Raw genomic sequence first — 14,602 nt, forward strand, 5'->3', positions numbered from 1 at the left:
GTCTAACGCTCACTTTCCAGCCGCGACTTTTCCATACCGCAGATCCCCCTACGCCATTTGCGTATCCTATCTTTTCAATGGGATCTTTCTAACGCCGGTATTTAGAGTCGTGGCTGGAGTGAGAGTTAGAAATCTAACGACAAAACTCCAGCCGCAGAAAAAAGTCAGTAGTTAAGAGCTTTCTGGGCTAACGCCGGTTCATAAAGCTCTTAACTACTGTGCTCTAAAGTACACTAACACCCATAAACTACCTATGTACCCCTAAACCGAGGTCCCCCCACATCGCCGCCACTCGATTACATTTTTTTAACCCCTAATCTGCCGACCGCCACCTACGTTATACTTATGTACCCCTAAACTGCTGCCCCTAACACCGCCGACCCCTATATTATATTTATTAACCCCTAACCTGCCCCCCACAACGTCGCCGCCAGCTACCTACAATAATTAACCCCTAATCTGCCGACCGCAAAGCGCCGCCAGCTAAGTTATCCCTATGTACCCCTAATCTGCTGCCCCTAACACCGCCGACCACTATATTATATTTATTAACCCCTAATCTGCCCCCCCCAACGTCGCCGCCACCTACCTAAACTTATTAACCCCTAATCTGCCGAGCGGACCGCACCGCTACTATAATAAAGTTATTAACCCCTAATCCGCCTCACTCCCGCCTCACTAACCCTATAATAAATAGTATTAACCCCTAATCTGCCCTCCCTAACATCGCCGACACCTAACTTCAAACATTAACCCCTAATCTGCCGACCGGAGCTCACCGCTATTCTAATAAATTTTGTAACCCCTAAAGCTAAGTCTAACCCTAACACTAACACCCCCCTAAGTTAAATATAATTTAAATCTAATGAAATGAATTAACTCTTATTAAATAAATTATTCCTATTTAAAGCTAAATACTTACCTGTAAAATAAACCCTAATATAGCTACAATATAAATAATAATTATATTGTAGCTATTTTAGGATTAATATTTATTTTACAGGCAACTTTGTATTTATTTTAATCAGGTACAATAGCTATTAAATAGTTAATAACTATTTAATAGCTAAAATAGTTAAAATAATTACAAAATTACCTGTAAAATAAATCCTAACCTAAGTTACAATTAAACCTAACACTACACTATCAATAAATTAATTAAATAAAATACCTACAATTATCTACAATTAAACCTAACACTACACTATCAATAAATTAATTAAATACAATATCTACAAATAAATACAATGAAATAAACTAACTAAAGTACAAAAAATAAAAAAGAACTAAGTTACAAAAAATAAAAAAATATTTACAAACATTAGAAAAATATTACAACAATTTTAAACTAATTACACCTACTCTAAGCCCCCTAATAAAATAACAAAGACCCCCAAAATAAAAAAATGCCCTACCCTATTCTAAATTAAAAAAGTTCAAAGCTCTTTTACCTTACCAGCCCTGAACAGGGCCCTTTGCGGGGCATGCCCCAAAGAATTCAGCTCTTTTGCCTGTAAAAAAAACACATACAATACCCCCCCCAACATTACAACCCACCACCCACATACCCATAATCTAACCCAAACCCCCCTTAAATAAACCTAACACTAAGCCCCTGTAGATCTTCCTACCTTATCTTCACCTCGCCGGGTATCACCGATCGGTCCTGGCTCCGAAATCTTCATCCAACCCAAGCGGGGGCTGGCGATCCATAATCCTGCGGCTGAAGAGGTCCAGAAGAGGCTCCAAAGTCTTCATCCTATGCGGGAAGAAGAGGCGATCCAGACCGGCAACCATCTTGATCCAAGCGGCATCTTCTATCTTCATCCGATGAGGAACGGCTCCATTGGGAAGACCTCCAGCGCGGATCAATCTTCTTCCTCCGACGTCCAACTGAAGAATGACGGTTCCTTTAAGGGACGTCATCCAAGATGGCGTCCCTCGAATTCCGATTGGCTGATAGGATTCTATCAGCCAATCGGAATTAAGGTAGGAAAATTCTGATTGGCTGATGGAATCAGCCAATCAGAATCAAGTTCAATCCGATTGGCTGATCCGATCAGCCAATCAGATTGAGCTCACATTCTATTAGCTGATCGGAACAGCCAATAGAATCGAACCGTCATTCTTCAGTTGGACGTCGGAGGAAGAAGATTGATCCGCGCTGGAGGTCTTCACGATGGAGCCGTTCCTCATCGGATGAAGATAGAAGATGCCGCTTGGATCAAGATGGTTGCCGGTCTGGATCGCCTCTTCTTCCCGGATAGGATGAAGACTTTGGAGCCTCTTCTGGACCTCTTCAGCCGCAGGATTATGGATCGCCAGCCCCCGCTTGGGTTGGATGAAGATTTCGGAGCCAGGACCGATCGGTGATACCCGGCTAGGTGAAGATAAGGTAGGAAGATCTTCAGGGGCTTAGTGTTAGGTTTATTTAAGGGGGGTTTGGGTTAGATCAGGGGTATGTGGGTGGTGGGTTGTAATGTTGGGGGGGGGGTATTGTATGTTTTTTTTTACAGGCAAAAGAGCTGAATTCTTTGGGGCATGCCCCACAAAAGGTCCTTTTAAGGGCTGGTAAGGTAAAAGAGCTTTGAACCTTTTTAATTTAGAATAGGGTAGGGCATTTTTTTATTTTGGGGGGCTTTGTTATTTTATTAGGGGGCTTAGAGTAGGTGTAATTAGTTTAAAATTGTTGTAATATTTTTCTGATGTTTGTAAATATTTTTTTATTTTTTGTAACTTAGTTCTTTTTTATTTTTTGTACTTTAGTTAGTTTATTTCATTGTATTTATTTGTAGATATTGTATTTAATTAATTTATTGATAGTGTAGTGTTAGGTTTAATTGTAGGTAATTGTAGGAATTGTATTTAATTAATTTATTGATAGTGTAGTGTTAGGTTTAATTGTAATTTAGGTTAGGATTTATTTTACAGGTAATTTTGTAATTATTTTAACTATTTTAGCTATTAAATAGTTCTTAACTATTTAATAGCTATTGTACCTGGTTAAAATAAATACAAAGTTACCTGTAAAATAAATATAAATCCTAAAATAGCTATAATATAATTATAATTTATATTGTAGCTATATTAGAGTTTATTTTACAGGTAAGTATTTAGCTTTAAATAGGAATAATTTATTTAATAAGAGTTAATTTATTTCGTTAGATTTAAATTATATTTAATTTAGGGGGGTGTTAGTGTTAGGGTTAGACTTAGCTTTAGGGGTTAATACATTTGTTATAGTAGCGGCGAGATTCGGTCGGCAGATTAGGGGTTAATAATTGAAGTTAGGTGTCGGTGATGTTAGGGAGGGCAGATTAGGGGTTAATACTATTTATTATAGGGTTATTGAGGCGGGAGTGAGGCGGATTAGGGGTTAATAACTTTATTATAGTAGCGGTGCGGTCCGCTCGGCAGATTAGGGGTTAATAAGTGTAGGCAGGTGGAGGCGACATTGAGGGGGGCAGATTAGGGGTTAATAAATATAATGTAGGGGTCGGTGGTGTTAGGGGCAGCAGATTAGGGGTACATAGCTATAATGTAGCTGGCGGCGGCGTGCGGACGGCAGATTAGGGGTTAATAAGTGTAGGCAAGTGGAGGCGACGTTGTGGGGGGCAGATTAGGGGTTAATTAATATAATATAGGGGTCGGCGGTGTTGGGGGCAGCAGATTAGGGGTACATAGGGATAATGTAAGTAGCGGCGGTTTACGGAGCGGCAGATTAGGGGTTAAAAAAATATGCAGGTGTCAGCGATAGCGGGGGCGGCAGAATAGGGGTTAATAAGTGTAATGCTAGGGGTGTTTAGACTCGGGGTACATGTTAGAGTGTTAGGTGCAGACGTAGGAAGTGTTTCCCCATAGAAAACAATGGGGCTGCGTTAGGAGCTGAACGCGGCTTTTTTGCAGGTGTTAGGTTTTTTTCCAGCTCAAACTGCCCCATTGTTTTCTATGGGGATATCGTGCACGAGCACGTTTTTTAAGCTGGCCGCGTCCGTAAGCACCGCTGGTATCTAGAGTTGCAGTGGCGTTAAATTATGCTCTACGCTCCCTTTTTGGAGCCTAACGCACTGAAAACCCAGCCATTCTGTGAACTCTAAATACCAGCGGTATTTAAAAGGTGCGGGGGAATAAAAGCACGCGTAGCTAACGCACCCCCTTGGCCGCAAAACTCTAAATCTAGGCGTTAGTTTGAAGCATATGTTATAGCATGAATGAGGGTGTATAGCCCCAAACGTCGCTGTTCTTTTTGGACCTCCACCTTGTAAATAAAGTGAGCTATACTTTTATGTGCTGTGGGACTTTGTATTCTTTTATGCAAAGATAGTTTAGAACAGGAGTTACAATAATGGTCAAAATATGTTGGTTTTGCTCAACATGAAGTTAGTACAAAATAAAGAAAACACATTTACGCAAGAACAAAAGATGTAGGAATACAATTTGGAGTTAAAGCAAAATCAGGAGAGAATATAGATTATCATTTGAAGCAACTAGTTGAGAAAGTAAAAACAAACCTCTCTATATATAGTAGGTAAGCAGGGCAAGAGTATACACAGTTAGTGGAAGAATTCTCAATGTTTAATTTCCACCTCATAAAATGTATTTTTCTCTGTTGTTCTGTACTTGTAAATGATTGAACCAACGCATTCTCACCTAGAATCTTATAACAGAATAAAATACCTTTGCCCCAAAAATAGAAAATAATTTAAAAAAAATGCTATACTATTTCTCTACTTTTTAAATATTGCATTTTATTCTTTATTATTTCATTAGGTCTTCAGCAAATTAATTAGGAGATATAAATACTTGGAGAAAGCATTTGAAGATGAAATAAAGAAGGTAATGTATCTGTAATTCTTATTTATGTGTATTCATTTTGCAATTTTAATATTAATTTTTCTGTATAATAAAGGTATTGAACTGAAAAAGCAAAAATCAAGGGTACTATATGTATTTGATGTCTATATACTTTTGTACTGTGAAATCAGTACAGAGTTATACAAGAGTAATATTATTTTTTTGCATTTTGAAATGCCCCCATCAAGTTCCTGCTTTTGTTTGTTACTATTCTGAATATTTTGATCCCATCCTTTATTTTTTTTGTATTTTACTATTGCCAGAAAAGTACTTTTGAAAGTTGTGTTCAAGTTTTATTGGAATGAATTCCACATTTTTAGTGGCTGAATCAGAGACTGATATTGATCAAATTTCTGTCCTAGGTTAGTCCTGTGCTTTTATGATGATGAAGTGGATGAAAAAGAAATTATAGAATTTTAGTTAAAGTAATTGGGCAACATGATTTAATCACTATCTGCTAGATTACGAGTTTTGCGTTAGGGTTAAAAAGCAGCGTTGAGAGGTCCCAACGCTGCTTTTTAACGCCCGATGGTATTACGAGTCTTGCAGGTACAGGTGTACAGCTCACTTTTTTTTTTGTGACTCTAAGATCACTTACTCAAATCCACTTACATCAATTGCGTATCCTATATTTTCCATGGGATTTTCCTAACGCCGGTATTACGAGTCTTCATAAAAGTGACCGGTAGACCCTCTCCTGTCAAGACTCGTACCGCATTTAAAAGTCAGTAGTTAAGAGTTTTATGGGCTAACACCGTAGCATAAAACTCTTAACTAAAGTGCTAAAAAGTACACTAACACCCATAAACTACCTATTAACCCCTAAACCGAAAGGGCCTTTTGCGGGGCATTGCCCCAAAGTAATCAGCTCTTTTACCTGTAAAAAATTACAATACCCCCCCAACATTAAAACCCACACACACACACACACCCTACCCTACTCTAAAACCCACCCAATCCCCCCTTAATAAAACCTAACACTAACCCCTTGAAGATCACCCTACCTTGAGAAGTCTTCACCCAAGCAGGCAGAAGTCCTCAACGAATCCGGGCGAAGTGGTCCTCCAGACGGGCAGAAGTCTTCATCCAAGCCGGGAAGAAGAGTTCCTCCAGACGGGCAGAAGTCTTCATCCAGACGGCATCTTCTTTCTTCATCCATCCGGCACGGAGCGGGTCCATCTTCAAGCCATCCGACGCGGAGCATCCTCTTCTGTCTTGATCCGACGACTAAATGACGGTACCTTTTAGTGACGTCATCCAATATGGCGTCCCTTCAATTCCGATTGGCTGATAGAATTCTATCAGCCAATTGGAATTAAGGTAGAAAAAATCCTATTGGCTGATCCAATCAGCCAGTAGGATTGAGCTTCCATTCTGTTGGCTGTTCCAGTCAGCCAATAGAATGCAAGCTCAATCCTATTGGCTGATTGGATTAGGGGGATTAGAATAGGTGTAATTAGTTGAAAAAACTTTTTTTTCAGCCGGCTCTGCCCCATTGATTCCTATGGGGAAATCGTGCACGAGCACGTTTAGCCAGCTCACTGCTACTGTAAGCAGCGCTGGTATTACAGTGAGATGTGGAGCTACATTTTGCTCTCCGCTAACTTTTCTGCGGCTAACGCCTGGTTTGTAAAAACCCGTAATAGCAGCGCTCTCTGTAAGTGAGCGGTGAGCATAAACTGCTCGTTAGCACCGCACAAAAACTCGTAATCTAGCCGTATATTTCTTGAAAATTCACAAGATACCTGAAGGTTAATTAATTGGGAGAATTTATATTCTGGGAACATTAAAAAAACTCTTAATGATTTTAAAGGGACAGTCTACCATAGAATTGTTATTGTTTTAAAAGATAGATACTCCCTTTATTACCCATTCCCCAGTTTTGCATAACCAACACAGTTATATTAATATACTTTTTACCTCTGTGATTACCTTGTATCTAAGAACCTTCTTCCAGCCCCCTGATCACATGACTGTGATTGTTTATTATCTATTGACTTGCATTTAGTATTGTTTTGTGCTAAATCTTAAATAACCCCCTGTGCCCGAATACAGTGTTATCTATATATCCCACGTGTACTTTCTGTCTCTTTGTGTTGAAAAGAGATCTAAAAAGCAGGTGATAAGAGGCAGCCCTCAAAGGCTTAGAAATTAGTATATGAGCCTACCTATGTTTAGTTTAAACTAAGAATACCAAGAGAAAAAAGCAAATTTGATGATAAAAGTAAATTGGAAAGTTGATTAAAATTAAAAGTCCTAATGAAAGTTTAATTTATACTAGACTGTCCCTTTAAATTAGCTATAAAGAGCTCACTATCAGCCAGATTACGAGTTTTGAGCGCTATAGGGAAATTAACACAAAAGCGGCGTTAATTCACCTCCTTATAGCGCTGCTATTACAAGTTTGTAAAAAGCTGGCTTGTGCGGGCGATATGGTGACGTTGAGCTCCATACCTAACCGAAATACAAGCGCTGCTTTGACGTGCTCGATTTCCCCATAGACATCAATGGGGAGAGCCGGCAAAAAAGAAGCCTAACACCTGAGATTGCGGAAACAAAAGCTCTGTAACGCAGCCCCATTGATATCTATGGGGAAAGAAAAAGTTATGTTTAATCCTAACACTCTAACATAAAAACCACGTCTAAACACCCCTAATCTGCCGACCCCGACATCGCCGCCACCTACATAATGTTATTAACCCCTAATCTGCTGCCCTTAACATCGCCGCCACCTAAATAAAACTATTAACCCCTAATCTGCCGCCCTTAACATCACCGCCACCAACATACAGTTATTAACCCCTATTCTGCTGCCCCTAAAATCGCCGCCACCTACATTACAGTTATTAACCCCTAATCTGCCGCCCTTAACATCGCCACCACTTACATTTAAGTTATTAACCCCTAATCTGCCGCCCCTAACATCACCCCCACCTACCTACACTTATTAACCCCTAATCTGCTGCCCCCAATGTCGCCGCCACTATACTAAAGTTATTAACCCCTAAACCTCTGGCCTCCCACATCACTAACACTGTATAAATATATTAACCAATAAACCTAACCATAACCCTAATGTAACCCTAAGCATAAGTCTAACCCTAACACCCCCTAACTTAAATATAATTAAAATAAAGCTAAATAAACCTTACAATTACCTAAATAATTCCTATTTAAAAATAAATACAAACTTACCTGTAAAAAAAAAACTAAGCAAGCTACAATATAACTAATAGTTACATTTTATCTAGCTTAGGTTTTATTTTTATTTCACGGGTAAGTTTGTATTTATTTTAACTAGGTATACTAGTTAGTAAATAGTTATTAACTATTTACTAACTACCTAGTTAAAATAAATACAAATTTACCTGTAAAATAAAACCTAACCATTACAATCAAATCAATTAAATTAATCAAATACAATTATCTAAATTACAAAAAAAACCACTAAATTACACAAAATTAAAAAAACCCTAGTCTACACTAAACTGCCAGCCCTTAAAAGCCCTTAAAAAATTCTGCCGGCTTGGATGAGGACTTTTGCCCGCTTGGATGAGGACTTCGCCAGCTGGATGATGATGGATGTGTTAGGGTGCCAGGAATCAGACTAAGACAAGAAGTACAAAAATAATCACACCTTTATTAATAGCAAAAAATAATAAAAAGTCCATAAGTCAAATAACAAGCCAGGAATCAAAACCAGAACTGGTAGTCAGACGAGCTGAGTCAGGAGCTAAAGCGAATAGTCAGACAAGCCGGAATCAGGAACAAGGAGAACAGCAGAGTCAGGAAAAAGCCAGGGATCAGGAACCAGGAGGGACGTCAAGACAGCCAGGTAATACACAGGAGCTCTCACAAACAGGTCTTAGACAACGCAAGGGCAAAGCATACTGAACAGAGGCCCTTTAAATAATAAGTGATGACATCACAATTCTGAGCCTGCATCCTGTCTCACACGGATGATGTACAACAGTCTGGCCATAAAAGGAAGTGCAGAAAATGAGCAGCATCACACAGTATGCACCAGAGTCAGCAAGAGAGGTGAGTAAAATGGCTGCCAGCAGCACATGGCAAACAGATCAGGGGAAAAACCCTGACAGTACCCTCCCCTCAACGACCCCTCCCCCGCGGGAGGACAAAAGTCTTATTGGGGAAACGAGCATGGAAGGCACGGAGGAGGGCTTAGCATGAACATCAGAGGAGGGAACCCATGAACGCTCCTCTGGATCGTAGCCCCTCCAGTGAACCAAATACTGTACGCGGCCAATGGACATACGAGAGTCAATAATGCTGCTAACCTCATTCTCCTTATGGTTGTCAACAAAGATAGGGCGTGGACGAGGCAACACAGTGGTAAACCGATTTCAAACCAATGGTTTCAAGAGGGAGACATGAAAAACATTGGAGATGCGCATTGCAGGAGGAAGGTCAAGAGCGTAGGCCACAGGATTGACCCGTTGGAGTATTCGAAAAGGACCAACATAACGGGGAGCCAGTTTATTGGAAGGCACACGAAGGTTCAAGTTGCGGGAGGACAGCCAAACTCTCTCACCAACCTGGTAGGAAGGTGCGGGCAGACACCTACGATTAGCATGGAACTTTTGGCGCTGCATAGAACGATGAAGGCAATCCTGAATCTGCACCCACGTGGAACGGAGTTGCCGGAGATGCTCCTCCAAAGCCGGAATACTCTGAGACATGAATGAATCGGGCAACAAGGATAGTTGAAACCCATAATTTGCCATGAACGGGGATAACTTGGAGGAAGCATTAATAGCACTATTACGAGCAAACTCTGCCCAAGGTAACAGTTCAGACCAATTATTGTGGTGATCTGAGACATAGCAACGGAGGAACTGTTCCAAAGCTTGATTAGACCGTTCCGCAGCCCCATTGGATTGAGGGTGATATGCCGAGGAGAAGGAAAGCTGGATTCCCATTTGAGCACAAAAGGAACGCCAAAATCTGGAGACAAACTGGCTACCCCGGTCCGACACTATCTCCTTGGGTAACCCATGTAAACGGAAGACCTCCCGGGCAAAAATTGAAGCAAGCTCCTGAGCGGTAGGCAACTTCTTCAAGGGAATGCAATGTGACATTTTAGAAAAACGGTCAACCACCATAAGGATAACAGTATTGCCATTGGAAACAGGGAGCTCGACAATAAATTCCATGGATAGATGTGTCCAAAGACGCTCACCATTAGCAATAGGTTGAAAAAGACCCACAGGAAGACGTCGAGGAGTCTTATTCTGTGCACAAACTGAGCAGGAGGCAGCATACGCAGCAACATCAGAAAGAAGAGCTGGCCACCAGAATTGTCGAGTGACAGACCAAATCATTTGGTTCTTGCCTGGGTGACCTGCGGCTTTAGGATAGTGGTAAGTGTGCAAAAGTTTAGTTTGAAGATTCTCAGGAACAAAATACTTACCACTTCTCAGGAGGTGCATTAGTTTGTGCAGCCAGAATCTCCTCCCCCAAGGGAGAAGTCAAATTAGTACATATGGTAGCCAATATATGGTCAGGAGGTATAACTGGAGTAGGTACAGACTCCTCCTTGGACAGAGGCAAAAATTGTCGAGAGAGGGCATCAGCCCTAACATTCTTACTACCAGGCAGGTAGGAGACCACATAATTAAACCGAGACAAAAATAGCGCCCACCTGGCCTGTCGGGGCGACAAACGTTTTGCTTCAGATAGATAAGTTAAATTCTTGTTGTCAGTAAGAATGAGCACTGGCACGCTAGTACCCTCGAGAAGATGCCTCCATTCCTTAAGTGCCAAAATTATGGCCAGTAATTCCCTGTTGCCAATTTCATAATTGCACTCCGCTGGAGATAATTTCTTAGAGAAGAAACCACACGGATGCAAGGAACCGTCAGGCGTAGGACGTTGAGACAAGAGGGCACCTACTCCAGTCTCAGACGCATCGACCTCAAGAACGAAAGGCAGGACAGGGTTAGGATGAGCCAGAACTGGAGCGGCAGCAAAGGCAGTCTTAAGACTATCAAAGGCCTTAATGGCAGTAGGTGACCAATGGAGTGGATCATTCTCTTTACGGGTCATGTCTGTGATAGGTTTGACCAAGGAAGAAAAGTTTTTAATAAACTTTCTATAGTAATTGCGAACCCCAAAAAATGTTGACTAGAGCGAAGACCAACTTGGCGAGGCCACCTCATAACTGCAGATAACTTGTCAGGATCACCTAGGAAGGTTACTTGAGTCTGATGGAACTCACATTTCTCGAGTTTACAAAACAGGCCGTTCTCACATAGTCTCTGAAGAACCTGTGTAACATCAGAACGATGAGCCTCAAATGTTGGTGAGTGTATGAGGATGTCGGCTAAGTACACCACAACACACTGTTGCAACATATCTCGTAGGACATTATTAATAAATTCCTGGAAAACAGCAGAAGCATTACATAGGCCAAAGGGCATTACAAGATACTCATAATGCCCGCTCCTGGTGTTAAATGCTGTTTTCCATTCGTGGCCCTCCTTGATCCTAACAAGATTGTACGCTCCTCTCAAATCAAGTTTAGTAAAGACCGTAGGTCCCTTGAGGCAGTCAAAGAGTTCCGTAATGAGCGGAATAGGGTAAGCATTCTTAATGGTAAGACGATTAAGACCCCTATAATCGATGCATGGTCTTAACTCGCCACCCTTTTTCTTCACAAAGAAGAAGCCAGCCACTGCAGGAGAGCAGGATTTGGGGATGATCCCCCGCGACAGAGCTCCGGCAACATACTCCTCCATAGCACAATACTCCGCAACAGACAGAGGGTAAACCTGGCCCCAAGGAGGAATGGCTCCGGGTTGCAGGTCTATGGCACAATCGTAAGACCGGTTAGGAGGCAACGTACCGGCACGCACCTTGTCAAAAACGTCTAGGAACTCTCGGTACTCCTCTGGCAATTGAGATCCCGAAGACGTGCACAAGACTTTAACTGGTTTCGAAGACAAGTGGAAATACATTGCAGAGACCACGACAAAATTTCGGACCTGCACCAGTTGAGACTGGGATTGTGCTGTTGGATCCAGGGATAACCCAGAATAACCGGAAAATGCAGAGAGTTTTTCACCTGGAACTGTAGAGTTTCAAAATGGAGAGCCCCAACAGCCATGGATAACGGAGCAGTTTCGTGAGTAACAAGTGCAGGCTGAAGGGGCCTGCCATCAATGGCCTCAATAGCAAGCGGAAACGGGCCGAGGCAAAACAGGAATGGAGTGCTTTGATACAAAAGCACTGTCAATGAAATAGCCAGCAGCACCGGAGTCAACAAGAGCCTGGGTGACTATGGAGGAGTCCACTTAGGAAAGGACAACCGTGACCAAAGGTTTCTCCTTTAGCGGTTCCGGGGACAAGGATAAACCACCCAAGGTCTGCCCCCGACAGGACCTTAGGTGTGAGCATTACCCGGCCGTGTAGGACAAGACTTCAAAAGTTGGCCCTGTAACCCACAATAGAGGCAGAGCCCCTCCCTCCTCCTAAAGGCCCTCTCCGCCGTGGAGAGACGCATGAATCCCAACTGCATCGGCTCAGCAGTACCTGGTGACTCAGGACCAGGAGGCATGGGTGGAAAGGGAGGCATGGGTGGGAACGAACACATAGGAGACAACGGAACAGGAGGCTTCCACAAGCGCTCCTTGAAAGAGGGTCTCTCACTTAGTCTGATGTCAATTAGGATAAAAAAAGACACCACTGCCTCGAGATCCTCTGGTAAATCTCTGGCAGCAACTTCGTCTTTAATCGCATCAGAGAGCTCATGAAAGAAGGCGGCAACAAGGGCTTCATTGTTTCAACCTACCTCTGCAGCAAGCGTACGGAACTCAATGGCATACTGAGCAACAGATCTTGTACCTTGCTGAATGGACACAAGTCATTTAGCAGCAGAGGAGGAGTGAGCCGGAACATCAAATACCCTTCGAAAGGAGGCCACAAATTCAGGGTAATTTGAAATCACAGGTTTATTAGTCTCCCACAAGGGATTAGCCCAGGCAAGAGCTGTGTCAGAGAGTAACGAGATGAGAAATCCCACCTTAGCTCTGTCAGAGGGAAACGCCTGAGGCAACATCTCAAAGTAATTGCCCACCTGGTTCAAAAACCCTCTGCACTGATTAGGATCGCCTCCATATTGCTGAGGTAGACTTGCAGAACCGGACATGCTCCTGGTAGGACTAGGTGCAGCTGCGGAAACAGGAGCAGCCATAACTTGTGGGACACTTTGGTCCAAATGTGCAGTGCGAGTCAGCAGGGTTTGAAGGGCTAGTGCAAATTGATCCAAGCGGTGATCCTGTTCATCCATCCTGGAAATGATGGCAGGTAAAGGTGGATTATTAGCACCATCTGGATTCATGGCCCTTGCGTAATGTCAGGGTGCCAGGAATCAGACTGAGACAAGAAGTGCAAAAATTATCACACCTTTATTAATAGCAAAACATAATAAAAAGTCCACAAGTCAAATAACAAGCCAGGAATCAAAACCAGAACTGGTAGTCAGACGAGCCGAGTCAGGAGCCAAAGTGAATAGTCAGACGAGCCGGAATCAGGAACAAGGAGAACAGCAGAGTCAGGAACAAGCCAGGGATCAGGAACCAGGAGGGACGTCAGACAGCCAGGTAATACACAGGAGCTCTCACAAACAGGTCTGAGACAACGCAAGGGCAAAGCATACTGAACAGAGGCCCTTTAAATAATAAGTGATGACATCACAATTCTGAGACTGCATCCTGTCTCACACGGATGATGTACACTAGCCTGACCATAAAAGGAAGTGCAGGAAATGAGCAGCATCACACAGTATGCACCAGAGAGGTGAGTAAAATGGCTGCCAGCAGCACATGGCAAACAGATCAGGGAAAAAACCCTGACAGGATGTCTGGTCTTCGAAAACTGTAAGTGGATCGTCGGGGTTAGTGTTAGGTTTTTTTAAGGGTTTACTGGGTGGGTTTTATTTTTAGCTTAGGGTTTGGGCACCGTAAAATAACTAAATGCCCTTTTAAGGGCAATGCCCATCCAAATGCCCTTTTCAGGGCAATGGCTAGCTTTATTAGGTTTATTTAGATAGAGTTTTATTTGGGGGGTTTGGTTGGGTGGGTGGTGGGTTTTACTGTTGGGGGGTGTTTGTCATTTTTATTGCCAGGTAAAAGAGCTGTTATCTTTGGGGCAATGCCCTGCAAAAGGCCCTTTTAAGGGCTATTGGCAGTTTAGTTTTTTATTTTGTGTAATTTTTTGTAGCTCGCTTAGGTTTTTACAGGTAAGTATGTATTTATTTTTAAATAGGAATTATTTAGGTAATAATTGTAAGGTTTATTTAACTTTATTTTAATTATATTTAAGTTAGGGGGTGTTAGGGTTAGACTTATGCTTAGGGTTACGTTCGGGTTAGGGTTAGGTTTAGGGGTTAATATATTTATTGTAGTGATGTGGGAGGCCAGAGGTTATGGGGTTAATAGTTTAATTTAGTATATTTCGTTGTGTATATTTCGCTTGCGGTTTAGTGATTAATAGGTTTATTATAGAGGCGGTGTGGACGGACGGCAGATTGGGGTTAATAATATTTAAGTAGTGTTTGCGATGCGGGAGGGCTGCGGGTTAGGGGTTAATAGGTTTATTAGTGGCGACGATGTCGGGGAACGGTGGAAGAGAGGTTAATACATTTTAATAGTGGCAGCGATGTCCGGAGCAGCAGATTAGGGGTTAATAATTTTATTTTAGTATTTTCGATGCGGGAGCGCCTCGGTTT

General features: G+C 42.2%; 1 protein-coding gene across 2 annotated transcripts in view; it reads left to right on the forward strand.

The window, feature by feature from the left end:
- BZW2 (basic leucine zipper and W2 domains 2) overlaps positions 1-14,602 on the forward strand; it is a 341,412-nt gene that overhangs the window by 215,921 nt on the left and 110,889 nt on the right. For both annotated transcript variants that reach the window (XM_053714118.1, XM_053714119.1), the window contains one exon: positions 4,771-4,836. In XM_053714118.1, coding sequence (XP_053570093.1) covers positions 4,771-4,836 — 66 coding nt within the window. The remainder of the gene's footprint in view (positions 1-4,770; positions 4,837-14,602) is intronic.

This window comes from Bombina bombina, chromosome 5 (genome assembly GCF_027579735.1).
Source record: "Bombina bombina isolate aBomBom1 chromosome 5, aBomBom1.pri, whole genome shotgun sequence".
Taxonomy (NCBI): domain Eukaryota; kingdom Metazoa; phylum Chordata; class Amphibia; order Anura; family Bombinatoridae; genus Bombina; species Bombina bombina.